Raw genomic sequence first — 21052 nt, 5'->3', positions numbered from 1 at the left:
GAGAGATCATTTTGGATTTTTTCGTGCCATTTTCCTCTTTTATGCAATAAACCAAAGTCAGTGAGTCCATGGGAAACATATTGCAAACTCTTTGAGTGCACCGATATCCACGTAATTGATAGCAACAACCGCTTCTTGTACTCAAATGACTTAAGTGCCTTCCAAATGGAGCATGTACAGAAGATCTTCATAATATAGGTGATGTCTATTGCATTAGCTAGACATCACCTTTATCGTGTGCATCCCAACAGAAAGAATCTTGTGAAAAAGTAGAAAAAAAGGATTCAATTGTTCCAATGTGTAATAGTGGAGGAAAATGTAAACAAATGCATTATATTCCAGATGCAGGCGAAACAGATGCCAATGAAATTCAAGCATCTCAGATTTTTCCACCTACTCGTCATGCATTGGCTACTAACTGTGCTAGGCTTCACGAAAAGACTGAAGGGACTGTAGTTGTACACGCTTTAATAAACTAAAGAGGTCAAATTGTCTTCATCTGTGTCTCAGATGGAGAAAAAAGAAAGATAACAGTTTGAACAAGTACATTAACTTTAAAGAATATGTACCTTACTGCCCTAAAGGAAGGGCTAAAGAACTCACTAGGTATATTCTAGGGATGTAAAGTAAACGCATCTATGCTCAGAGCCCGATATTATTATAATTTTTTTGTCTCAGGGCTGATTAATGAACTGCGTACTTATTGTTGTCTCTAGGTTCCAAGTATGCAAGTACATGGTATGCACTCTGTTCAGATGTACTTATATCGTCTTTTGCCAATGATAGCTTACTTTTAGAGCGCCAAGGGTTTGTAGTTCATTTGAACTTGTTTACCCATTTTTTTTTTGTTTGTTTCAAGTGTTTGGCTGTATCTAAACATGGTCACTGTTATATTGTATCATTAAATTATTTCCCATATTTTCCCAAAAAATTGTGAGAATTCTGAAAACATCTTCTGAGACACGATATGTTCTTGATAACTCTACCTGTTTAAGATCACCTTTTTCTAAACTGAACAGCTTGTTTTCCATTATAATTCACGGAAAAATGAACGTGACCAAAATAAACATGGAGAAGATAAAAAGTAGGTGGTACAAATATCCTGCTTTCACCATACAATCATGTCTGTAGAAATGTGGACTATACTTCTATTCTAACCACCATTACCATTATTATAACTTTATTCAATATCAAGTCAATTAGTAGCATACCAATTTGTCCAGCAATGACTGGAGGTCGGACCACAAGCAAAACCAACTTGTCAAGTAGAAGGTGAAGAAATCGAACGACTGGCTCCAGCTGGGAAGAGTTGAGAGCTGCTATGCTGGACTTCAGTTCAGTTTCCAGGTTGTTTTCCATGATTCGCATGTCTCCTATCCGGACTGGAAACATGTGCTCATCCAGTGCATGCACCAGTGCAAAGAATTTATCCAAATACTGGTCCTACAGAAGTAAAACAAGTTACCAGACGAGGTAGGAAATTACAGACACAACATAGAAAGTATGAAAAGCTAGATACAGAAATAAATCTAATTAAATATGGCATATGTAAAAGTGATCAAAAGTTGGAAAGTAGGATCAAGTTTGACTTTATGAATTAGAAAGTATATAAATAAATTTGATTGATTGAAAGCATTTACCTACCTAATTTTGAAATGCCTCGAGTTGCTTTTAGACTTATACCAGAACGTTACTGGGTAACGTAACTTCTACCTGGCTTGTTTTAGCAGTTGTGTTCAAACATAGTTCAAGTATTTGAAAACAAATCTTGAAAATTGATTTGGAGGATCTTTAAAGTACCACTGCCACAAACTACACCGATGATGGCACTTCGCGTGAAAAGACTCTCTGCTTCCACGTCACTTCTGGTTACCGACTCGGGCGTCTCTGGCCAATAACGAGAGATTTAAACAGGAATTAAAACTGCGCGGGGAGCTTTTTTTATTTATAAGTATCACTGAACTGTACCTAAAAAATTAATCATATTGGATTAAAAAAAAAAAAAAAAAAAACATAAAACCCAACACGATTTAATTCAATGATTCTTACGAGAATCCTAAGTACCACCAGTGGTACTTGTACCACATTTTGAAAATCGCTGAACCAAATAATACATTACCTGTGTGTGGATTGTTGAAACAGAAACCACTTCCACATTGAATACCCCACGATGGTTGTCCACCCACTTCATCCCTGGGAGCGGAACCTGGAGTCAAAAATAATAACAGATTTAGAGTGTGTCTCCTTATTTGCAGTATAATAAATTAACTAATCTTATTTCTTCAAAACCTGCAGAATTGGTAATAAACCTTTCGATTATAGTAAAAAAAATAAAGAATTGCATCTATACGGTCTGTCGTCATCGGCAGAAAACGGATAACGCCATCAATGCTGCTTTATATCTCATCATTAGGCAAGGAGTGAGGTAGTACCAATACCAACTCACTTTACACATATCAACAGACTACATTCACACTCACATAGACACCTGAGGACAAATTAGAGCCTGAATGAATTTACCATGCATGTTTGCGGACTGTACCGTGAAGCTCAAGTTGCTAGAGAAATCAATCAAATCATTGGTGTCTCATTCAAACTCCACACAGGACCAATGCCACAGGACCACCAAGGCCAGTGTACCGATTCGAACCTCTAAACTCAGAATTGTGTAGTAAATGATCTAATCATTTGTGAACCATAACCTACATGGTATGAATTTAATATTTTTAATTCATTCTTTTTTGTCACATTTATATTTCTTATTTTTGAACAGTTTAAAAAAAAAAAAAAAAGTTTCAAAACTCACATCTGGTGAAAGTACTGAGTAAGACTGTGGTGGTTTTTCTAGAGACACAGGAAGACAGAAGTGCCCTGTCCGCAAGCGTCCATTCTGCAGCATGGGTATCCACTGGAGAAGAAAAATACAGTATATTTTCATTATTAGTGGTCAAAATGTATTTTACCATGTCGACAACATACAACAGTATCAAAAATACGCCTAGACTTCCTTTGCGTCAGTTAAAAAATATGATAAAACCAAATGCATATGTGAAGAACCCATGAGTATATTGGGTGAAGCCTTCACTTCTATTTACTATTGTTACATACTGTGTATCCGACAGGGGTCTCCAGTAGTGTGTTCTGCTTCTGCTGGCAGCTGACGTGATAGAAGGTAAAGAGAATGTGGTGGTGGTCTGATAGAGAAGCAGGCAGCTTGATCTTGATCTCATCATGAAAGTCAGGGGATCTGATCAAGAAAATTTGTGATTTGTTTGAAGTTGGCCTCTGAATAGAACTTAACATTCCCCAAAATATATCAACACAGCAGTAATTCATCAGGGAGGTTTTGTTTCATTCTAGAAAGCTATAAAGAGTTACTGTACATTATTATTTTTTAACCAAGTGTGCTTATAACAGGAGACTGAGAACATGAAGTCAAGTGGTCCTAAAACAACATTTTGTAAGATAGTAGCATTAAACACATTATTTTGTAACATACCCATCTGCTGGGAAATATATAGATTATAAAAGTAATAACCAACACAGATCAAGTAACAGGCATTTGTCAAAACTCCCTTCAGAAAACTTTACTGAGCGAGTAGTAAAGTATCTCAGAAGGACAAGCATATAGGTTCGATGTACTGTACTGTATATCCTTTACAAAACCACTAGAATGCAGAGAATTGTTATAACCTTTACGGCTCCTAAAAAAATATGTGCTTTGTGTGTATTAATACAGTTGTAATCACTTAATGTGAGTAAAAATCAATAAAAGGACCAAGATAAATAAAAAAAGAACAATTTAAGAAATGTCAAAATCTTGTGTATCACATTAATTTAAAACATGTTACTGGCAATTATGTGAAAGTTAAAAAAAAAAAAAAAAAGGGGGGGAAACATTTCAAATGAGTCTACAGCAGGGGTGGGCAAACTATTCCACAAAGGGCCGCAGTGGGTACGGGTTTTTGTTGCAACCCATTAAGAGGACACATTTTCACCAATGTGCTGTTTTACAAGTGCAATCAGTCAATTGCAGTCAGGTGATTCTCATTTCTGCTGAAACCTCATTGGTTATACTATCTGTGCTGGGTCAGTTGGAACAAAGACCAGGACCCACTGCGGCCCCTTGAGGACCGGTTTACCAACCCCTGGTCCACAGCATCTGTGTGTGGCATTCAATGCGGAAACTATTTACCTATTGTGGTAGACTACAGAAGTATAGGCCTCTTTGTAGAAATCAGCACAGCTTGACTTGCCAAATATAACCTGGGGATGCAATGGAATACTTAAAAACCTACATTGCAAACAATTACTTGTAATTAAAAAAAAGGATCTTAAACAAAAGTACAAGTTGCTGCTTCATGTTTATATACCTGCATAGCATTATTTGGATCTTCTCCATTCATGAATTGCACTTTCACTGTAATATTGCGTGCAGAGCCTTGTCGATTGGCGAAGTTGAGACTCTGCGGGTTCACATACAGCAGATTTCTGCAAAATGTGCACAGACAAAATGCAAAAACATGGGGAATATTATATAAGTCACAAAGTCATTAATTTGTTTAGGGATCATTATCTAAAAAAAACGCACAACAAATACTCAAATGAAAGTCCAAACATACAAAAATTGCCTTGTTACCGGGACAGTAATGATATTTATTAACCAAACCCTCCAAAACACTTAAAATCAGAACAGCTGGTGAATTGTTTTCTTAATTAGCTGCAAAGCTCCTATCCTCATAATTACAAGAAATTTGATTCACTCAGTGTTTAGTTAATGTAGAAAAAAAGCTTATTTTTACTTTTTTATGATACTATTAATTGTGACTAGAGTTGTCCGATAATGACTTTTTAACCGATAACCGATATCGTGATATTGTCCAACTCCCAAAATCCGATACCAATGTCAAACCGATACCAATATACCGTAATTTCCCAAATATAACGTGCTCTTTTTTCCCCCAAAATTAACTTGTAAAATCGTGGTGCGCATTATAAACGGGTACAGGGATGGAGACAAAAATATAAATATATTATATATCTATATATATAAAGATTTTTTTTTATGGACACGGCCATGTTGTGTTGAAGAAACGTATGCGGCGATCCGTTGCCGACCATTACGGTACGTGACGTCACCATTTTGTTTCGGTCGTGGCGAGCTAGGGAAGGAGTCGGAGGCGGAGTATCAAACAATGGCGCTAATCCGCGTTGCTTTGTTGACATTTAGGCTGCAACAAAATACGGTAGCAATGTCTGTCTCAAATGCAACCCGCGGAACATAACTATCTTCCCGGCTGTTCCCTCAACAAAATACCTCCCCCTGGGAACTTTACAACGTGTCAACATTAGACATGTGCCGGTTACCGGTTTCACGGTTTACCGAGGTGTGAAAACGTCGCGGTTTCAAAACCACTAAAATTTTCCGTCATACCTTAGTACGGTATTCGCTATTTTTCATGTGCCAAAATGCAGCCGAAGTGGCTTGGTGCGGCAGCGCTCAACCTTCCCGTTTGTTGCCGTGAGTGTTAGTGACTATTCTGCTAAACAGCCCGCAAACCCAAAAACAAACCCTCCAAACACAATGTGTACTTTTCTTCAATTTATTGAGCTCTCAAATCGTGGTGAAATATACAAATGAATACATTTAAAACGTTATACAATTGTATTTTTCCACATGTGAGTAGGTTCAACAGGATAGCAGTAGCACCATGAAAAAGGTCGCCAAAAACAAAACATACATTTTCCTTTCAAATTCATTATACAAACTAACTAAAACTTACAAAGACGAATGTTAGCCTAGGCTAAGCTGGGAGAGCAGCTTCGTCGACGTTTTATGTCTCACAGCCGCTGAGTGAGAAACATGCTTCAATGAAGGGGGGGAGAAAAAATTTTTAAAAAAGGATTGCGTCAAAGATCGCTAATTGCGAAAGGAGGTCTCACTCCTCACTTTTTGTTTTAGATTAAACCTTTCCTCAACAATATTTACATTTTAACTAACTTATACATTTTTAACTAACTTATTAACTTATGAATTTCTTTGTTCTTTTTAACACAAAGGCATGACATCATGTAGAAGAAAGTTGACACAGTGGCTGAAATGGCGACACTTCAGCTTCTCCCCCTCATAAAAAGTCATACAGTATATATTTTTAATTTTATTTAGAAGTATTTTTACTTTTTTATAGCAATTATTTTGTTCTTGCTCTAATATTGAGCAACTTGAGCTGTGGCTGTGGGTATAGTCTAGGTTCTATTTATTTTAATTTTATATAAAATATTTGTTATTTTTTGTTAATTTATTTATTTTCACATTAATTTATTTCCACATTATATTCAAGTTCCAATTTGCAAATATGTTCTGAAAAAATAACCTGTTCAATGGAAAAAAGTTTTTTTTTTCTTTCTTTTCTTTCTTTTTTATGTATTTATTTATTTTTTAAACCCATACATCTCAAAATTTTGGAGCTATAATTGCAATACCGTGATACCGTGAAAACGCGGTATTTTTGCTCACGGTTATCGTACCGTCAAAATCTCATACCGGCACATGCGTAGTCAACATAAGTTTCTGTTATAACTCGCTACACGGTAATACTTCACTCTGATTGGTCGAATGATTTCGTCTGTGTTAAATTCTGCTTTTGTCACTCTTCATAAAGCACTGAATTTAGTTTCTTGAACTCATTTCAGTAAACGTTTATTGCAGCTCCGCAACTCGGAACGTAACAAACGTAACACAACACAGACTCAACCATATCTGTCCCTCGGGAAACTCAAATCCAAATAACAATAGTTCCTATTGTTACATTCTCGTCAACAGCGATGCCCTCTTCTGATTTCCGACCTAAATCACCACTTTTATTTTACTGTATCAATCCATGGAAGAGGCGGCACGGTGGCTGAGTGGTTAGCACGTCTGCCTCACAGTTCTGAGATCAAGGGTTCAATCCCGGGCTTCGGCCTTCCTGTGTGAGTTTGCATGTTCTCCCCGTGCCTGCGTGGGTTTCCTCCGGGAACTCCGGTTTCCTCTCACACCCCAAAAACATGCATGGTAGGTTGATTGAACACTCTAAATTGTCCGTAGGTATGAGTGTGTGCGTGAATGGTTGTATGTCTCCTTGTGCCCTGCGACTGGCTGGCAACCAGTTCAGGGTGTCCCCTGCCTACTGCCCGTAGTTAGCTGGGATAGGCTCCAGCACCTCCGCGACCCTCATGAGGAAAAGCGGCATGGAAAATGAATGAATGAATGAATCCATGGAAGAAACATTTATTCATCATGATGAAACGAGCAAGTTATACGGCAGCCTTTAAAAGAAAAGTCACATCTGTTTTGTTTTCTCCTAGATTCTGGTAAGTTGGAGAAGTTGTCAAATCATTTTATTACCGTAAATATTGTCAGTTTATGGTAATGTTTTGAACTACCAATATGCTATGCTTGTGCTGTGTTTCACCAGTTAGTAAAATGACATTTCTGTATCTGTACACGAGCTCTGTTTTGTTGTATTCTTCTATTTATTGGTGTTAAAATTAGGGTGATGTAGGTTGTACCCGTGTTATACACGGGTAAAATAATTTTCCCTAGATTTTACAAGTAAATTTGGGGAGAGCGTTATACACGGGTGCGCCTTATATTCGGGAAATTACGGTACGCGGTCGTGGCCTTAACATACAGTATAATGGCTAATTGTATTGTAATGCCCCACGAGATGCTTTAATAATGATGATGCTAATTGTATTGTAATGCCCCACTGGATACTTTAATAATGATAATGCTCACATAACAAATCCCAAGCATCTTAGTTTGGAGACATCTAATGGTCAATGAGCATAACTACTGTGCTAAGTTGTGACCAGCCCTTGGAAAAAGGCAGAACGCTACATTCACTTTGAAGGAAACATGCATACTGGCCCAAAACCAACAAGAAAAACTGATGTCGATAATATGCGATATCGTTTTAAAATGCTTTTATCGGCCAATAATATTGGTTACCCGAATATTGGACAACTCTAATTGTGACCCATCTGTTTACAACAATGTGTATTGTGTTCTAAAATGGCTTCAATATTATTATAACTGAGTTATATTATAACTGAGTTTCTGTGTCTTGAGTAAACTATTAACCCACCAAAAAAACAGCTACCAGTAAATATCATTTTTAGTAAAGTATGATGGAAACACTCAAGGAATTAATTTCTGTTATGTAGTGTGAACAAATACTTGGAAAGGAATGTGATTAAAATATCCATAGCAGTTTGAGTTTTGAGTAAATCCAGAGTGCATGTCATAAGGGCCAGGAGAATAGGAAGTGCAAAGTAACCTAGGATCAGCTAATAAACCGCAGTGACGTAGTTGATTCAGTTGGGGATGACTCCACAGAGATCACAGCTGGAAATACAACTACAAAGTAGCATGGGAATGAATGGTCAGATAAATGGATGTCTTCTCTTTCTGCTGCACCAATAAGCTTCCCAATTAAAATGGTAGTTTCCCCATTACCAAACTGTGGCTTTTATTTAATTAATTAAGTTTCAAACACAAAAATGTCAGTGCCAAGGAAACACATGCATTCTTGTAAGCCTTTCTCCCCAAAAGCTCAACTTTGAAGTAATTTTTATTTAAATAAATATACATTTTTTAATACATCATTTTAATTTGGAGTTATGTTCACAACAGAGATTAAAAGAAAAAGAGACAAAACGATAACCGAAGACAAACAATTAGTTCACGAGTCAAACGAGAGAATAAAAGGTTATACTTTTCAGGCATGTTCATTTCTGTAATGAAAAGATGTTCACAACAAACACAACTGAATACTGATTGGGCACTGAAGTGATAATAACTTTTTTCATGATGAAACAAACTCCTGGGTGCAGGGCCGGCCCAGCCTATACGCAGACGATGCAGCTGCTTAGGGCCCCTGACCACTAGGGGGCCCCCAATCTGGCAATTGTTTAATTTATATTCTATTTTGTTTATTACAGTTTGCTTTATTTGACTTTTGTGAGCTTTGATACTTGATTACAAGCTTAAAAAAATAAAAGTTCTTTACTTAAATTCTTTCTTTCCTCTTTTAGAAAAAGGTTTGGCGCTATCTACTGTAAGTACTGACAATCATTTGGGGTGAGACGTTTGAAGTATGCAGTGCAACAAAATCTGATTAATATACAAAATATGGACGTATGGGTTGGATTGCATGTATGGGTTTCACAGAACACAGTGATGAAATGGTGGGCCAAAAATATGGGCCCCTTTGCATTATTTTGCTTAGGGCCCCTAAATGGCCTGGGCCGGCCCTGTCTGGGTGGACAGAGATTATCACTCCAAGGAACACATGAATGACTCATAAAAAACCATCTGTGTACTCGGGTCCATAAATATTGGAACGTCGACAAAATTTTTTTTTTTTTTTTTTTGCTCTTGACAGCACTGAAATGGATTTAAACTTAAACCAACAAGACGTGCGTTAACTGCAGATTCTCAGCTTTAAGACCATTTACATCCAAATCATATCAATCAATTAAAAAAGAATGAACCCCTTTTATCATACAACATTTTGATAAAGAAAAAACAACGTAAACCTCCAGCAAAGTGAGACTCACAATTAGGGCTGCAGCTATCGATTAATATAGTAGTCGATTAATCAGTGAACTAGTTAGCTCGAATAATCGAGTAATCGGATAAGTAATATAAAAAAATTAAAATACCTGAGCTGTGCCTCAAACGGTATTAAAAAAATAAATAAATGATCTATGTACAACAAAAGAACAGTTGGCTAACTTAAATAGCAAAAGTCCGCTAGCTTAAATGCTATAAAATACTAATGTTTTTTTACAACGCTCTTAACAAATGCATCAGACACATTCCCACAAAAAATGGCTAAATATACCTATAAACTAAATTACGAATGCATTAAAAAAAAACAGCTCAAACAAAAACTTAGCTTATGTTGGTCTTAACAGGGAGCAGAGGGATTCGGCTATGTGAAATTAGGTAAACTAGAGCGCCGTGTATCCACCCAAATCAATAAACCTAATTTGCAAACACTTTCAAAACAAACCATTACAACGCCACTTTAAATTAACGAATACTCGAAGCAGCAAAATTTAATTTGAATCTTTTTTTCCAATCGAATACTGGAGTTAATCGATTAATCGTTGCAGCACTACTCACAATCAATTCTATTTTCTTGTCTTGAATTAATCCCCAGACGCGTGCAAGCATAATACAATCAATTCCATGATTCATCAAAGATCTTTTTTTTTTTTTTTTTTTTTTTTTTTTTTTTAATTGTTATCACGATTTTGGAGGCCACAGTTAAATGAACCTGATCGTAGGTGAAATTTACATTTAAAATGCAAGCTCCGGTTAACATCGACACCTTCTCAAGCAGTTGTTGGCCAACCACAAGGAGAGTAGGCAGAGCATATGGTTAAAGTGTCACTAAACTACATCATACAAAAAAAAAAAATCTAAATCGGGTTTTGAGATACTAAAAGAATCGGTTCTCGAATCCTGAAGGAATAGGATATCAAAGATGGTGTGCACAAGAAGAACAACAACAACGGCCTGTAGATTAAAAAAACATTTTTATCTTTACCTTTTTATCCAGTTTTATTAAGTGAACTATCTTGCACTGCCTTTTTTATGCCTTTTTTTAACCTTGAAAAGTGTTATATAACTTAAAGTTTGTATACTTTGTTTTAAAAAATGCTGTCTCAGAGGACGTTTAGAGAGAAGCTTAAAATAGGTATTGGCTATAAAATCGAAGTAATTCAAAGCCCTATAATTTTGGTTTCAAGGGAAGTTGGATCAACTTTTTTCCGCAAAATGCTGCGATTGTGATGAAAGTGGATTGTAGAATACGTAATAAGTTATATTATATATATATATATATATATATATATATATATATATATATATATATATATACATATACACATTTTTTTTACAGACTGAAGACCTGTCAAGATGCCACTCAGGTTGTTGTTCTTCTTAAGGACACCAACTTTGAGGTCCTACTCCTCTGTCATTTGTGAACCAATTGTCTTTAAAAATTGGTAGCTTTGCAGCATGGGCCAATATCTATTGATCCTCGGAGCCAGATTTTTAATTTTTCGTATAAGAGCTGGTTAATAAATTGTGAAACTAGTAGCCAGTAGGGCAGCCTGCTGTAGGTTAGGAATTTGCCAGTAGAGGGCAGTGTATAAATATTGTTCGCAACTCATGCTCGTTTGATTTAAGGGCAGAACGAGACAATTATTGTTTAGGACTAGTGCTTATTTTATCTAAGGACAGATCGAGACACAAAACTAGAAAGTAAATCACACTGGTCTACAGTGCCAATTTTGGACCGTATAGCAAAAGAAAAAAACGCGTTGGCTGGCTTATGAGCACTGATCTCTAAGGAGAGTTACGGCGATGGAACGGTGAGTCTCTGCAGTACTTGTGTAGGGTGAATTAACTGGTTGCTCCTTTTCGGTTTTTGATTTGGGATTAAAAATTTCAATCCATGTTTGGTCTTCATAGTGAGTTAGGCATTGAAATAGTTATTGTTTATGGAACATATCAAAAATAGGATAACACAAGCCTTCATGATTTCATACATGTTAGTTCACAACAAGTCTATGCATGTTTATTGGTTAATATGCCTTAAGAGGCAAGCTCAAGTTTGCAACGGGCAAGCACAAAGTTAACTTCGAGCCATGAATATAACTGATTTCAATGACTGCCCTACACGCCCACGCCATCACACTATCACCACCTTGTTTCACTGATGAGATGGTTTGTTTTGGATTAGGAGCAACTCCTCTCCTTCTCCCATACTGTCTTCCCATCAGTCGGGTACACATTTTATCTCATCTGCCCTTGGATGTATTTACCGAACTGAAGGCTTTTTTAAGTGGTATTTGGTGGAGTCTTGGAATTGCTGAGCTCACCGGAGATCAGAATGCTAAGAATGTTCCAAATAGCTGATTTGGTCAAACCTAATATTTTTGCTGTCACTCTAATGGTTTTGTTTTGATTTTTCAGCCGAATGATTGCAAGTTTGCTGATTGTAACAGCTCTTTGGATCTTTTAAAGAGAGTTGACAGCAAAATACAAAAATTGCAAAGGAATCGTATTCCAGACATTTTATCTGTGTAAATAGAATAACATAGGAAATTACACACCACTCGTCATTAATTACAGTTGTGGTCAAAAGTTTACATACACTTGTGAAGAACATAATGTCATGGCTCTCTTGAGTTTCCAGTTATTCTACAACTCTGATTTTTTCTGATAAGAGTGATTGGAACAGATACTTCTTTGTCACAAAAAACATTCATGAAGTTTGGTTCTTTTATGACTTTATTATGGGTGAACAGAAAAAAGTGATCAAATCTGCTGGGTCAAAAATATACATACAGCAGCGCTAATATTTGGTAACATGTCCCTTGGCCATTTTCACTTCAATTAGGCACTTTTGGTAGCCATCCACAAGCTTCTGGTTGAATCTTTGACCACTCCTCTTGACAGAATTGGTGCAGTTCAGTTAAATTTGATGGCTTTCTGACACGGACTTGTTTCTTCAGCATTGTCCACAAGTTCTCAATGGGGTTTAAGTCAGGACTTCGGGAAGGCCATTCGAAAACCTTAATTCTAGCCTGATTTAGCCATTCCATTACCACTTTTGATGTGTGTTTGTGGTCATTGTCCTGTTGGAACACCCAACTGCGCCCAAGACCCAATCTTCGGGCTGATAACATTAGGTTATCTTGAAGAATTTGAAGGTAATCCTACTTCTTCATTATCCCATTTACTCTCTGTAAAGCACCAGTTCCATTGGCAGTAAAACAGCCCCACAGCATAATACTACCACCATCGTGCTTGACGGTAGGCATGGTGTACTTGGGGTTAAAGGCCTCACCTTTTCTCCTCCAAACATATTGCTGGGCATTGTGGCCAAACAGCTCGATTTTTGTTTCGTCTGACCAAAGAACTTTCCTCTAGAAGGTCTTATCTTTGTCCATGTGATCAGCAGCAAACTTCAGTCGAGCCTTAAGGTGCCGCTTTTGGAGCTAGGGCTTCCTTCTTGCACGGCAGCCTCTCAGTCCATGGAGATGCAAAACACGCTTGACTGTGGACACTGACACCTGTGTTCCAGCAGCTTCTAATTCTTGGCAGATCTGCTTTTTGGTGATTCTCGGTTGAATCTTCACCCTCCTGACCAATTTTCTCTCAGCAGCAGGTGATAGCTTGCGTTTTCTTCCTGATCGTGGCAGTGACAAAACAGTGCCATGCACTTTATACTTACAAACAATTGTTTGCACTGTTGCTCTTGGGACCTGCAGCTGCTTTGAAATGGCTCCAAGTGACTTTCCTGACTTGTTCAAGTCAATGATTCGCTTTTTCAGATCCATGTATGTATATTTTTGACCCGGCAGATTTGATCACTTTTTCTGTTAACCCATAATAAAGTCATAAAAGAACCAAACTTCATGAATGTTTTTTGTGACAAAGAAGTACCTGTTCCAATCACTCTATCGAAGAAAAATCAGAGTTGTAGAAATAACTGGAAACTCAAGAGAGCCATGACATTATGTTCTTCACAAGTGTATGTAAACTTTTGACCACAACTGTAGATGCACAAGCAATGGGCACAATATTTTTGGTCACAATATTTTTGGTCCCTTAAAAAGTGGAAGCAACCTGTGCCTTCTATTAGATTCAAAATAAACATGTCTGCCATTAAAAGCATATCTTGTGGATTTCATTTTGAATCTATTGTAGTTGTCTTTACAACTAAAAAGTAAACTGAAAAAAGTAATTAATGACCTTTTATTAGTAATAGACTCTGATACTTCAATGTTGCTGCTGCTTGATACACGTGCTGCCTTTGTAACTGGTGATCAGAATTCATTGGTAAATCGCCTCGAAACTTACAATACTGGTATTACAGGCTCAGAATTCATGTGGTTTAGCTACTTTTAATTTCTTTATAGATTTACAGTGGATGCTATTGTAATACAATGTTTGCCACGACTGCAGAATGAAGAAAATTAAGTATATTTTGAAGTTGTTGTTACCACTGCCTTTAATTATTTGGGGGTCGGGTGGTAATAATAATAATAAAACATTAAATGTGGACAGTTACTTCACAGCTCAACATATTTGCATTATGTATTTTCTGTACATCTGAAAGGAAATTATTTTTCCCCATTTTCACCTTTGGCAATTGAACATTAAAAACAATCACAAGAGTGTATTATAAAACTGAAATGATGCTAATTCACTAACAATTTCTCATGCCTAAAAGCTCAACTCTGGCAAAAATTACAGGGACACTCCCGCCAACACTCAAGACAGTCTGCTGCTAAGCTGACTCAGCAGGAGGCTAAATCAAGATCAAGAGCATTAAATATAGATAACATAATCAAGATGTGTGGGGTTCTAAATTTTCAGACTGACCATACTGGCTATCCATCAAAAACCTGTAATGGCCGTTGTTGGCATTTTGCTGATCAGCGAAAGCTCTCACATGGGGAACCAAGGGTGTGTTATGAAGAGCGGATTGCAGTTAAAAGGGTTGAAAGAGGGGGAGGTATGTCATTTGCTCACTGCTGTGATTTGTTTGTTCACGAAGGGGGAGTGCTCCAGGCGGATTTACTGGGAGGTAAAAAATTGTAGGGTTTAAAGAGCAGCTAAGCCCCCACCTCCCTTCCGTTCAGTGGAGACGGTATATAAAGGGGACAGTATGCTTCTTTCACATTATGCTCCAAGTCTGATGGTGGGATGTAATGAAACAGGCCTCAGCAGTACTTTAAGAGAGCATATACAGTCAAAAAGCTTTTGAGAAACAGAACAATGACGTGTTTTTTCCTGATGCTGTTGATAGCCAGTTCTATTGCTGCTGTTCCTCTGGAAAACCTGAGTCAAGATGACATCTTGACGATGACTTCCGAAAATCTTACAACAGCACCAAGTCCAACAGAGGCAAAGTCTCGGTTTGCCATGCTAGACGACGTCCGTCTTCTTGCAAATGGCCTCCTTCAACTGGGCCAAAGCTTACGGGAGTTTGTCCACAAGACCAAGAACCAAATCAATGATATTTTCCAAAAATTGAATATTTTTGACAAATCGTTTAACCACCTTTCAGTGGTCACATCAGAAATCAAGGAGGAAGAGGAGGAACTGAAGAGGACAACAAGTGTATTGAAGACAAACAATGAGGAGATCAAGAACCTGTCTTTGGAAATCAATGCTAAGATCAATAACATTGTGCAGGAGCGTGCACAGCTGCAGAACAAGGTGGGAAGTCTTGAGGAGAGGTTAATGGGACTGTCAGAGCACATGATCCCTGCTGACCAGCACAAAGAAATTACAACACTCAAGGTAAGCAGCAAATAATGGTGTTACATACAAAATTGGAATTAGTGGGATCAATTATCAGCAGAAAACTAGGTGTTGCATAACTACATAACTTCATCATTGTACTCTGACCAAATCAATACAGTACTTGAAACTTACATATATTGAATTGCACACTCCTGGACTTGAAGCAAGAACTGTAACCTTTCCTAACTCACATTGTCTACTTGTTATGATCAATTTTCTCACTACACGCCCTGGGCTAGAAATTTGTTTCACTTATTTGTGTGATTAAAATGTTTTGGCTAGATATGTAAAACATGAAAAATATTAAGAACTGTATTGGATATCTCCCAATTCCTACCAAATAAGTAATCTTTTAATTTACATGGCTATTTAACTCCATTACTGTTCTGTTTTTTTCCTTTCCAGGGGGTGATTGAAACTCAAGAGAAAGCAATCACAAATCTACTGAAAGCTGTGCAGGAGCAGCATGAGCAGCTAGACTATCAGAAAATCAAAATTAAAAATATGGAGGACAAGGTAGACACCCGTTTTTGATCATTGATGGATGACAACATGTCTTAATAATGACAAATCAAAGGTGTTGTCTTGCAGCTCAACGCTGACACTTTACAAGACACAGCTGATAAGATAATGGATTTAGAGACAGCACCAGATGTCTTTGCGTATCTGACAAGAAATGTGTCTGAAAATGGTAACCGAGCATAATTACAAGTTCCATTTCCAGTGAAAATTACAAAAATGAAATGAAAAACATATATGCACGCATTGCCCTGAAGTTCCTTGGTCATTACAGATTTGCCCGTTGACTGCACTGAATTATTTGAAAGAAAAGAGAACAGGAGTGGAATCTACATCATAAAGCCACACGAATCTGAGCCTTTCTATGCTTACTGTGAAATGGGTTCTGGTGGGTGAACATTTAACCTTGATTTTTTTAAAGTATTTACCATCAAGATTGATTTTAAAATTTGCTAGTCATTGTATCAAATTAGACACAATGAACAAGTTATCTGAAAGTTAAAACAAGTGAAAATATTCCACATGCATTTCACAGATGGAGGTTTAACAGTGATCCAACGGAGGGTTGATGGGTCAGTGGATTTTGACCAGACATGGGAGAAATATGAGAATGGCTTTGGAGAGCTAGAAAGTAAGTATGGTTTAACACTGTAAAAAAAGCAACATTTAAAAAAAAGTTTTAACTTTATCAATAAGTACATGAGAATGTTAACTGCTAGTTATTTGTTTTTGTTTGTTTTTGTAACGGTCACAAATAGAAAAATAGATGGAAATTTCACATTGTCTATGTACCGTAATTAAAAGTCCTACACTTCACTGGAAATCTAATTTAAGTCAAATGGTTTGTTGTTTGCAGACGACTTTTGGTTGGGTCTAAAGAAGATCCATAGCATTACACAACAAGGATTGTACATCTTGAGAATTGATATGGAGGACTGGAAAGAGGATAAACATTGGGCTGAGTACCATTTCTCGCTAGATGGTCCCTCTGAGAATTATGCACTCAATCTTAGCAACTACTCCGGTGACTTGATTGATGCCATGGCCAATAGTTCCAGTAAAAGATTCTCCACCAAAGACCAAAAAAATGGCAACCCACAAGTCTCTAACTGTGCACGTAATTACACAGGTAAATTGATATTTTAAGCAGCTACACTAAAATCAGAAAATTAATTATACTGCAATGCATTGTTTGTCAATGCTCAAAAAGAGGCCTACAACATTTAAGCCAAAATAGCACTTTTTTTTTTAACAATTCGTGTCTCTTGTCACTTTTTACAGGTGGTTGGTGGTTTGCTGGGTGTGGCGAGAACAACCTTAATGGAAGGTATCTATGGGTTAAAGCTAAGGGACGTGCTGCAAGAAGGAGGGGCCTTCACTGGAAGCCTGGCAACGGGGCAGCTTATTCCCTTAAAATGACCAAGTTTTCTGTACGTTCAGTCACAAATGCTGAAGGTCTCAAATGAAACTACCATCCATGCCATCTCTGACAAAGTTACAGGCATTTTTTCCAACAAACACATATACGTGTCATTCTACCAAACTGACAAATATGCTTATCCATTGACAATACTTTTGTGTTGCGCTGTATCAAGTAAATTAATATTTTGGGAGAGGATGTCCACCAAACAAAACATGTAATCTCAAAATACTGCCAGAGTAAAATGGTGCAACAATGCCATTAAGTTCATTGACCTAAAAAGTCTGAAGAAGCTGGGCATTAGAACTATTGTTACACAATGTCAGTCACTGCAAAATGTTGGGGTTGATGAAGCATGTACACAGTATACACGATAATGCACTAGAAGACAACACATGTAATATCACAATAATTCACTAGAAGACAAAATCACACTGACTAATGCAAAATGAATTCTAACTGTAGCTTTGCTCAGCTCATTTTCCAGTTAATATGAATTCACTGGTTTAATTAAGCATGTTCCCATTGGCTTAGGCCATAAAAGAAAAGATTAAAAGCAAGACATGGTGAGAATTTTCGATGGTTTTGAAGTGATGTTATGTGTTGGGTGTTTTCCCATTGGTCCTTATTTTTTACTTAGTATTTAAATCATGCAACTGCTATTACAGTATGTTATCTAGTGAGATAGACATTGTTTCTGTATCTCTTTTGTTATTGGGTCATATTGACTCTTGTCCATTGTGCACACATATTCTGTAAATGTGTTTCATAACATTTAATTGTTTTGAAAGCTCATTACATATTAAAGAACCACATCTGAACACTCCAATGTGTCATTTTTTCTTTAGGAACTGTTACCTCAAGTTAATGAATACTTTATACATTGACATTTGGAATACTTACATCGTAAGGTGGCTAAACAAAATTAAGTGCATTAATAGAATCTAGATTAATAATTAATCATAGTTGTCAAGTATGTAAAACGCAGGTTGCCAATTTTATTAGGTTAGGGTTGGCCAGCCGATACAGTATATGTAAATGGACCTTTTTTAATATTAGCCACTGGCAGATTTACAGTTCAAAAGCCGTTATATTAGGATTGTTCCCTGGCAGCCTCGCATCCAAACCCTAACCCTACTAAGCAGGCAAAAAGCAATATTACATAGGACAGGGAAATATTTGTACAATAACCAGGCACTCATGAAAAAACAAATCAAACTAAACCTGGCTTTCCTGCATTTTCTGGCTTATCAAAAGTGATGTATTTTTTTTCCTGAAATTCAGTAACATGTTCGTTGCGCCTCTTACGCAACATTTCAAATACTATCACTTCAAATGACATTTTTCATATGCGGTGTTCCTTCAAAGTTCCCATGGTGAAAACCATCAGGACTCCTGAGAGCGCAAAACCTTTTAAATAGAGTGGTCTGCAACATTTACATCTGTTCTAAACAGCTAACACAATCTGTTATGACTGAGTGAAAGGGGAAAACTTTGCCCTGCTCACGAGGATCTTAGCATAAGATCGCACCGCACACAATCTGCGAGAAGCGCTCGCTTTTCTGCTTCACAGTATATCAGACCAGAAGCGTTAGGTCATTAGGATAAAAACAAAAAAACCTCTGGGGTAAAATTGCTTTGTTTCCCCTATCTCTTGGACATTAGACAAATGTTTGATGTGAATGATAAAAAATGAAGGGAACACATTCTGTACCTGTATGTTGTGTTTGGCACATACACATCCCTGGCAGGAAACTCCAAAATCTCCCTGGTGGGGCGCACTCTACTATCTGGGTATGGTTTAACCTGCAAGAGGTCAGGTGTCAAACAATAGTGCGGGTTCTCTGGAGCAGGAGAAATGTCCAACTTCAATTGGGCTACAGGGGAAAATCAAAGAGGGTAATAAGGTTGAGTTTGAAGAATTACAATCGATGCAGTTAATATTGGAAATTAAAAAGATAATATCTGTCAATATTCTGCTTAAATGTAAAAAGTCTTTTAATACCTGTGATGGGTCTGAGTCTCCGTAACACTGAAGAAGGTCTTCTCATATCAGCAAGAAACTTATACAAATCCTCATCACTCAGCCTATCACCCTCCTAGAATAAACAAAAACAAAACATAAGAAGCTTGAGAAATGTTGTGTGATAGTTTGTGTATCTAATGCAGGGGTGTCCAAAACTGTCCTCAAGGGCTGCTGTGGGTCCTGGTTTTTGTTCCTACCGATTGAGCAGACTGTTTAACCAATGAGAGTTCTGCTAAAACAAGCAGCACCTGACTACAATCAACTGATTACACTAGTAAGACACCAGAGTGGTGCAAAGGTGTCGTCCTATTTTGTTGGAAAGAAATCCTTCACCCAGTGCGGCCCAATGTGGAATAGTTTGGGGACCCCGATCTAAAGTATGTATTTTAGAATACAGATGAAGCAATGCAGACCTGTTTAAAGAAGTTAGTGATGGTTAGAGTAGCAGGTCTGAAACCAGTTAGGCTGCATGATTCATCTCCACTCGCAGTTCTTTCCAGGGATCGTCTTCCCATGATGCTTGAGTTCCTCCGCTCTGACCATGACCCTTTTCTCTCTGTATAAAGGAGGTTAAATCAATATGGTAGTAATGTTAGTGATAAGAAAACTGTCAGGTAAAACAAAAATGTCATTTTAGTAAACTTGGTTCCTGAATTTAGAACAGAGAATGCTGACAAATGTGTCTAAAATCACTTGATAGCAAATCAAGATAATAGCTGCAACACAGTAATAAGATGAATCCAATATTTCCTTAGTCAATATATAACATTTAGTCAACCTTGCAAATTATAGCAAAATAAGTATTCTACTGCAATATGTTTAGGGCCGCAACTAACAATGATTTTAATAATCACTGAATCTGTTCTTTTGATAAATCAATAAAAATATTTACTCATTCTTCTTGTGTAGTAAAAGTGGGTGTTTTTATATTCTTTTTATTTTCTATTTTTGTTTTTCCCAAGGTCGGCTCTCAGGTGTTTCCCCCCCAAAAAATTAAAACCAAAGAACACTTGGGTGCACAGTTTCTGGGGTGTTTTTTTCTTTCTTTCTTTCTTTTTTTTTTTTTTAAGGTCTGAGAGCTGTTTTAAACAATTTTTTAGGTAAGAAAAATTAAAACATTTTTATTAAAATAGTTGATTATTTTGACAATCGATTGTTGCATCTCTAAATATCTTGTATATACAGTACACTCACACGCAGAATATGAAGTTAAAGAAAAATTAAAGACCTGAAAGGCTCATTTCCAGCTCAGTGTCTCTCTCGAGACTGCCAGCACTATTGACAATATTCATCAGGTGGATGGCCGTCCAGGCAAAGGGCATACGGTATCGGCCAAGGCGTTGGCAGAATTGCTCTGACTGACTGCGGAGTTTTTCCAATTTTTCTTTATTCTACAATAAAAAACAATTACAGCATGTCAACGAACAGCTGCTTTCCCCAGGGTATTTTTAATCATTCACCATGAAGTTCATTTTGTTATCATTAAATATGGAGATTTAGCGTTATATACAGTATATACTATGACAATTTGGATTTTAAAAAAAGCCCCTACTATCACATTATGTGTACCTTTGTCGCATCAGATTCTTTAAAGACCATATACGGTTCAGCACACTCGCCAATATCCCCTTGCTGTAGGACCTTCTCCAACTGAAAGAAAAACGGTTTCAGTGTTGCAAAATTATTATTGAACTGCTAATATTTATTT

General features: G+C 37.1%; 2 protein-coding genes across 20 annotated transcripts in view; one reads left to right on the top strand and one right to left on the bottom strand.

The window, feature by feature from the left end:
* The window catches only part of dock7 (dedicator of cytokinesis 7), a 79650-nt gene that overhangs the window by 42113 nt on the left and 16485 nt on the right, over positions 1 to 21052 (bottom strand). For all 19 annotated transcript variants that reach the window (XM_057841194.1, XM_057841199.1, XM_057841195.1 and 16 more), the window contains exons 10-20: positions 20914 to 20994; positions 20573 to 20735; positions 19758 to 19900; positions 19324 to 19417; positions 19033 to 19195; positions 4374 to 4491; positions 4196 to 4266; positions 3109 to 3247; positions 2807 to 2908; positions 2120 to 2206; positions 1212 to 1443 (exon numbers count right to left, since the gene is read on the bottom strand). In XM_057841194.1, the coding sequence (XP_057697177.1) occupies positions 1212 to 1443; positions 2120 to 2206; positions 2807 to 2908; positions 3109 to 3247; positions 4196 to 4266; positions 4374 to 4491; positions 19033 to 19195; positions 19324 to 19417; positions 19758 to 19900; positions 20573 to 20735; positions 20914 to 20994 (1393 nt within the window). The remainder of the gene's footprint in view (positions 1 to 1211; positions 1444 to 2119; positions 2207 to 2806; positions 2909 to 3108; positions 3248 to 4195; positions 4267 to 4373; positions 4492 to 19032; positions 19196 to 19323; positions 19418 to 19757; positions 19901 to 20572; positions 20736 to 20913; positions 20995 to 21052) is intronic.
* On the top strand, positions 14769 to 18134 carry angptl3 (angiopoietin-like 3). The gene is made up of 7 exons (XM_057841227.1): positions 14769 to 15376; positions 15785 to 15895; positions 15971 to 16070; positions 16173 to 16286; positions 16434 to 16529; positions 16755 to 17027; positions 17180 to 18134. The coding sequence occupies exons 1-7, from the start codon at positions 14849 to 14851 to the stop codon at positions 17362 to 17364; spliced, it is 1407 nt and encodes a 468-aa protein (XP_057697210.1). The 5' UTR covers positions 14769 to 14848; the 3' UTR covers positions 17365 to 18134.

This window comes from Corythoichthys intestinalis, chromosome 7 (genome assembly GCF_030265065.1).
Source record: "Corythoichthys intestinalis isolate RoL2023-P3 chromosome 7, ASM3026506v1, whole genome shotgun sequence".
Taxonomy (NCBI): Eukaryota; Metazoa; Chordata; class Actinopteri; order Syngnathiformes; family Syngnathidae; genus Corythoichthys; species Corythoichthys intestinalis.
The sequence above is the reverse complement of the archived record's forward strand: the minus strand, read 5'-3'. Positions and strand labels throughout refer to the sequence as shown.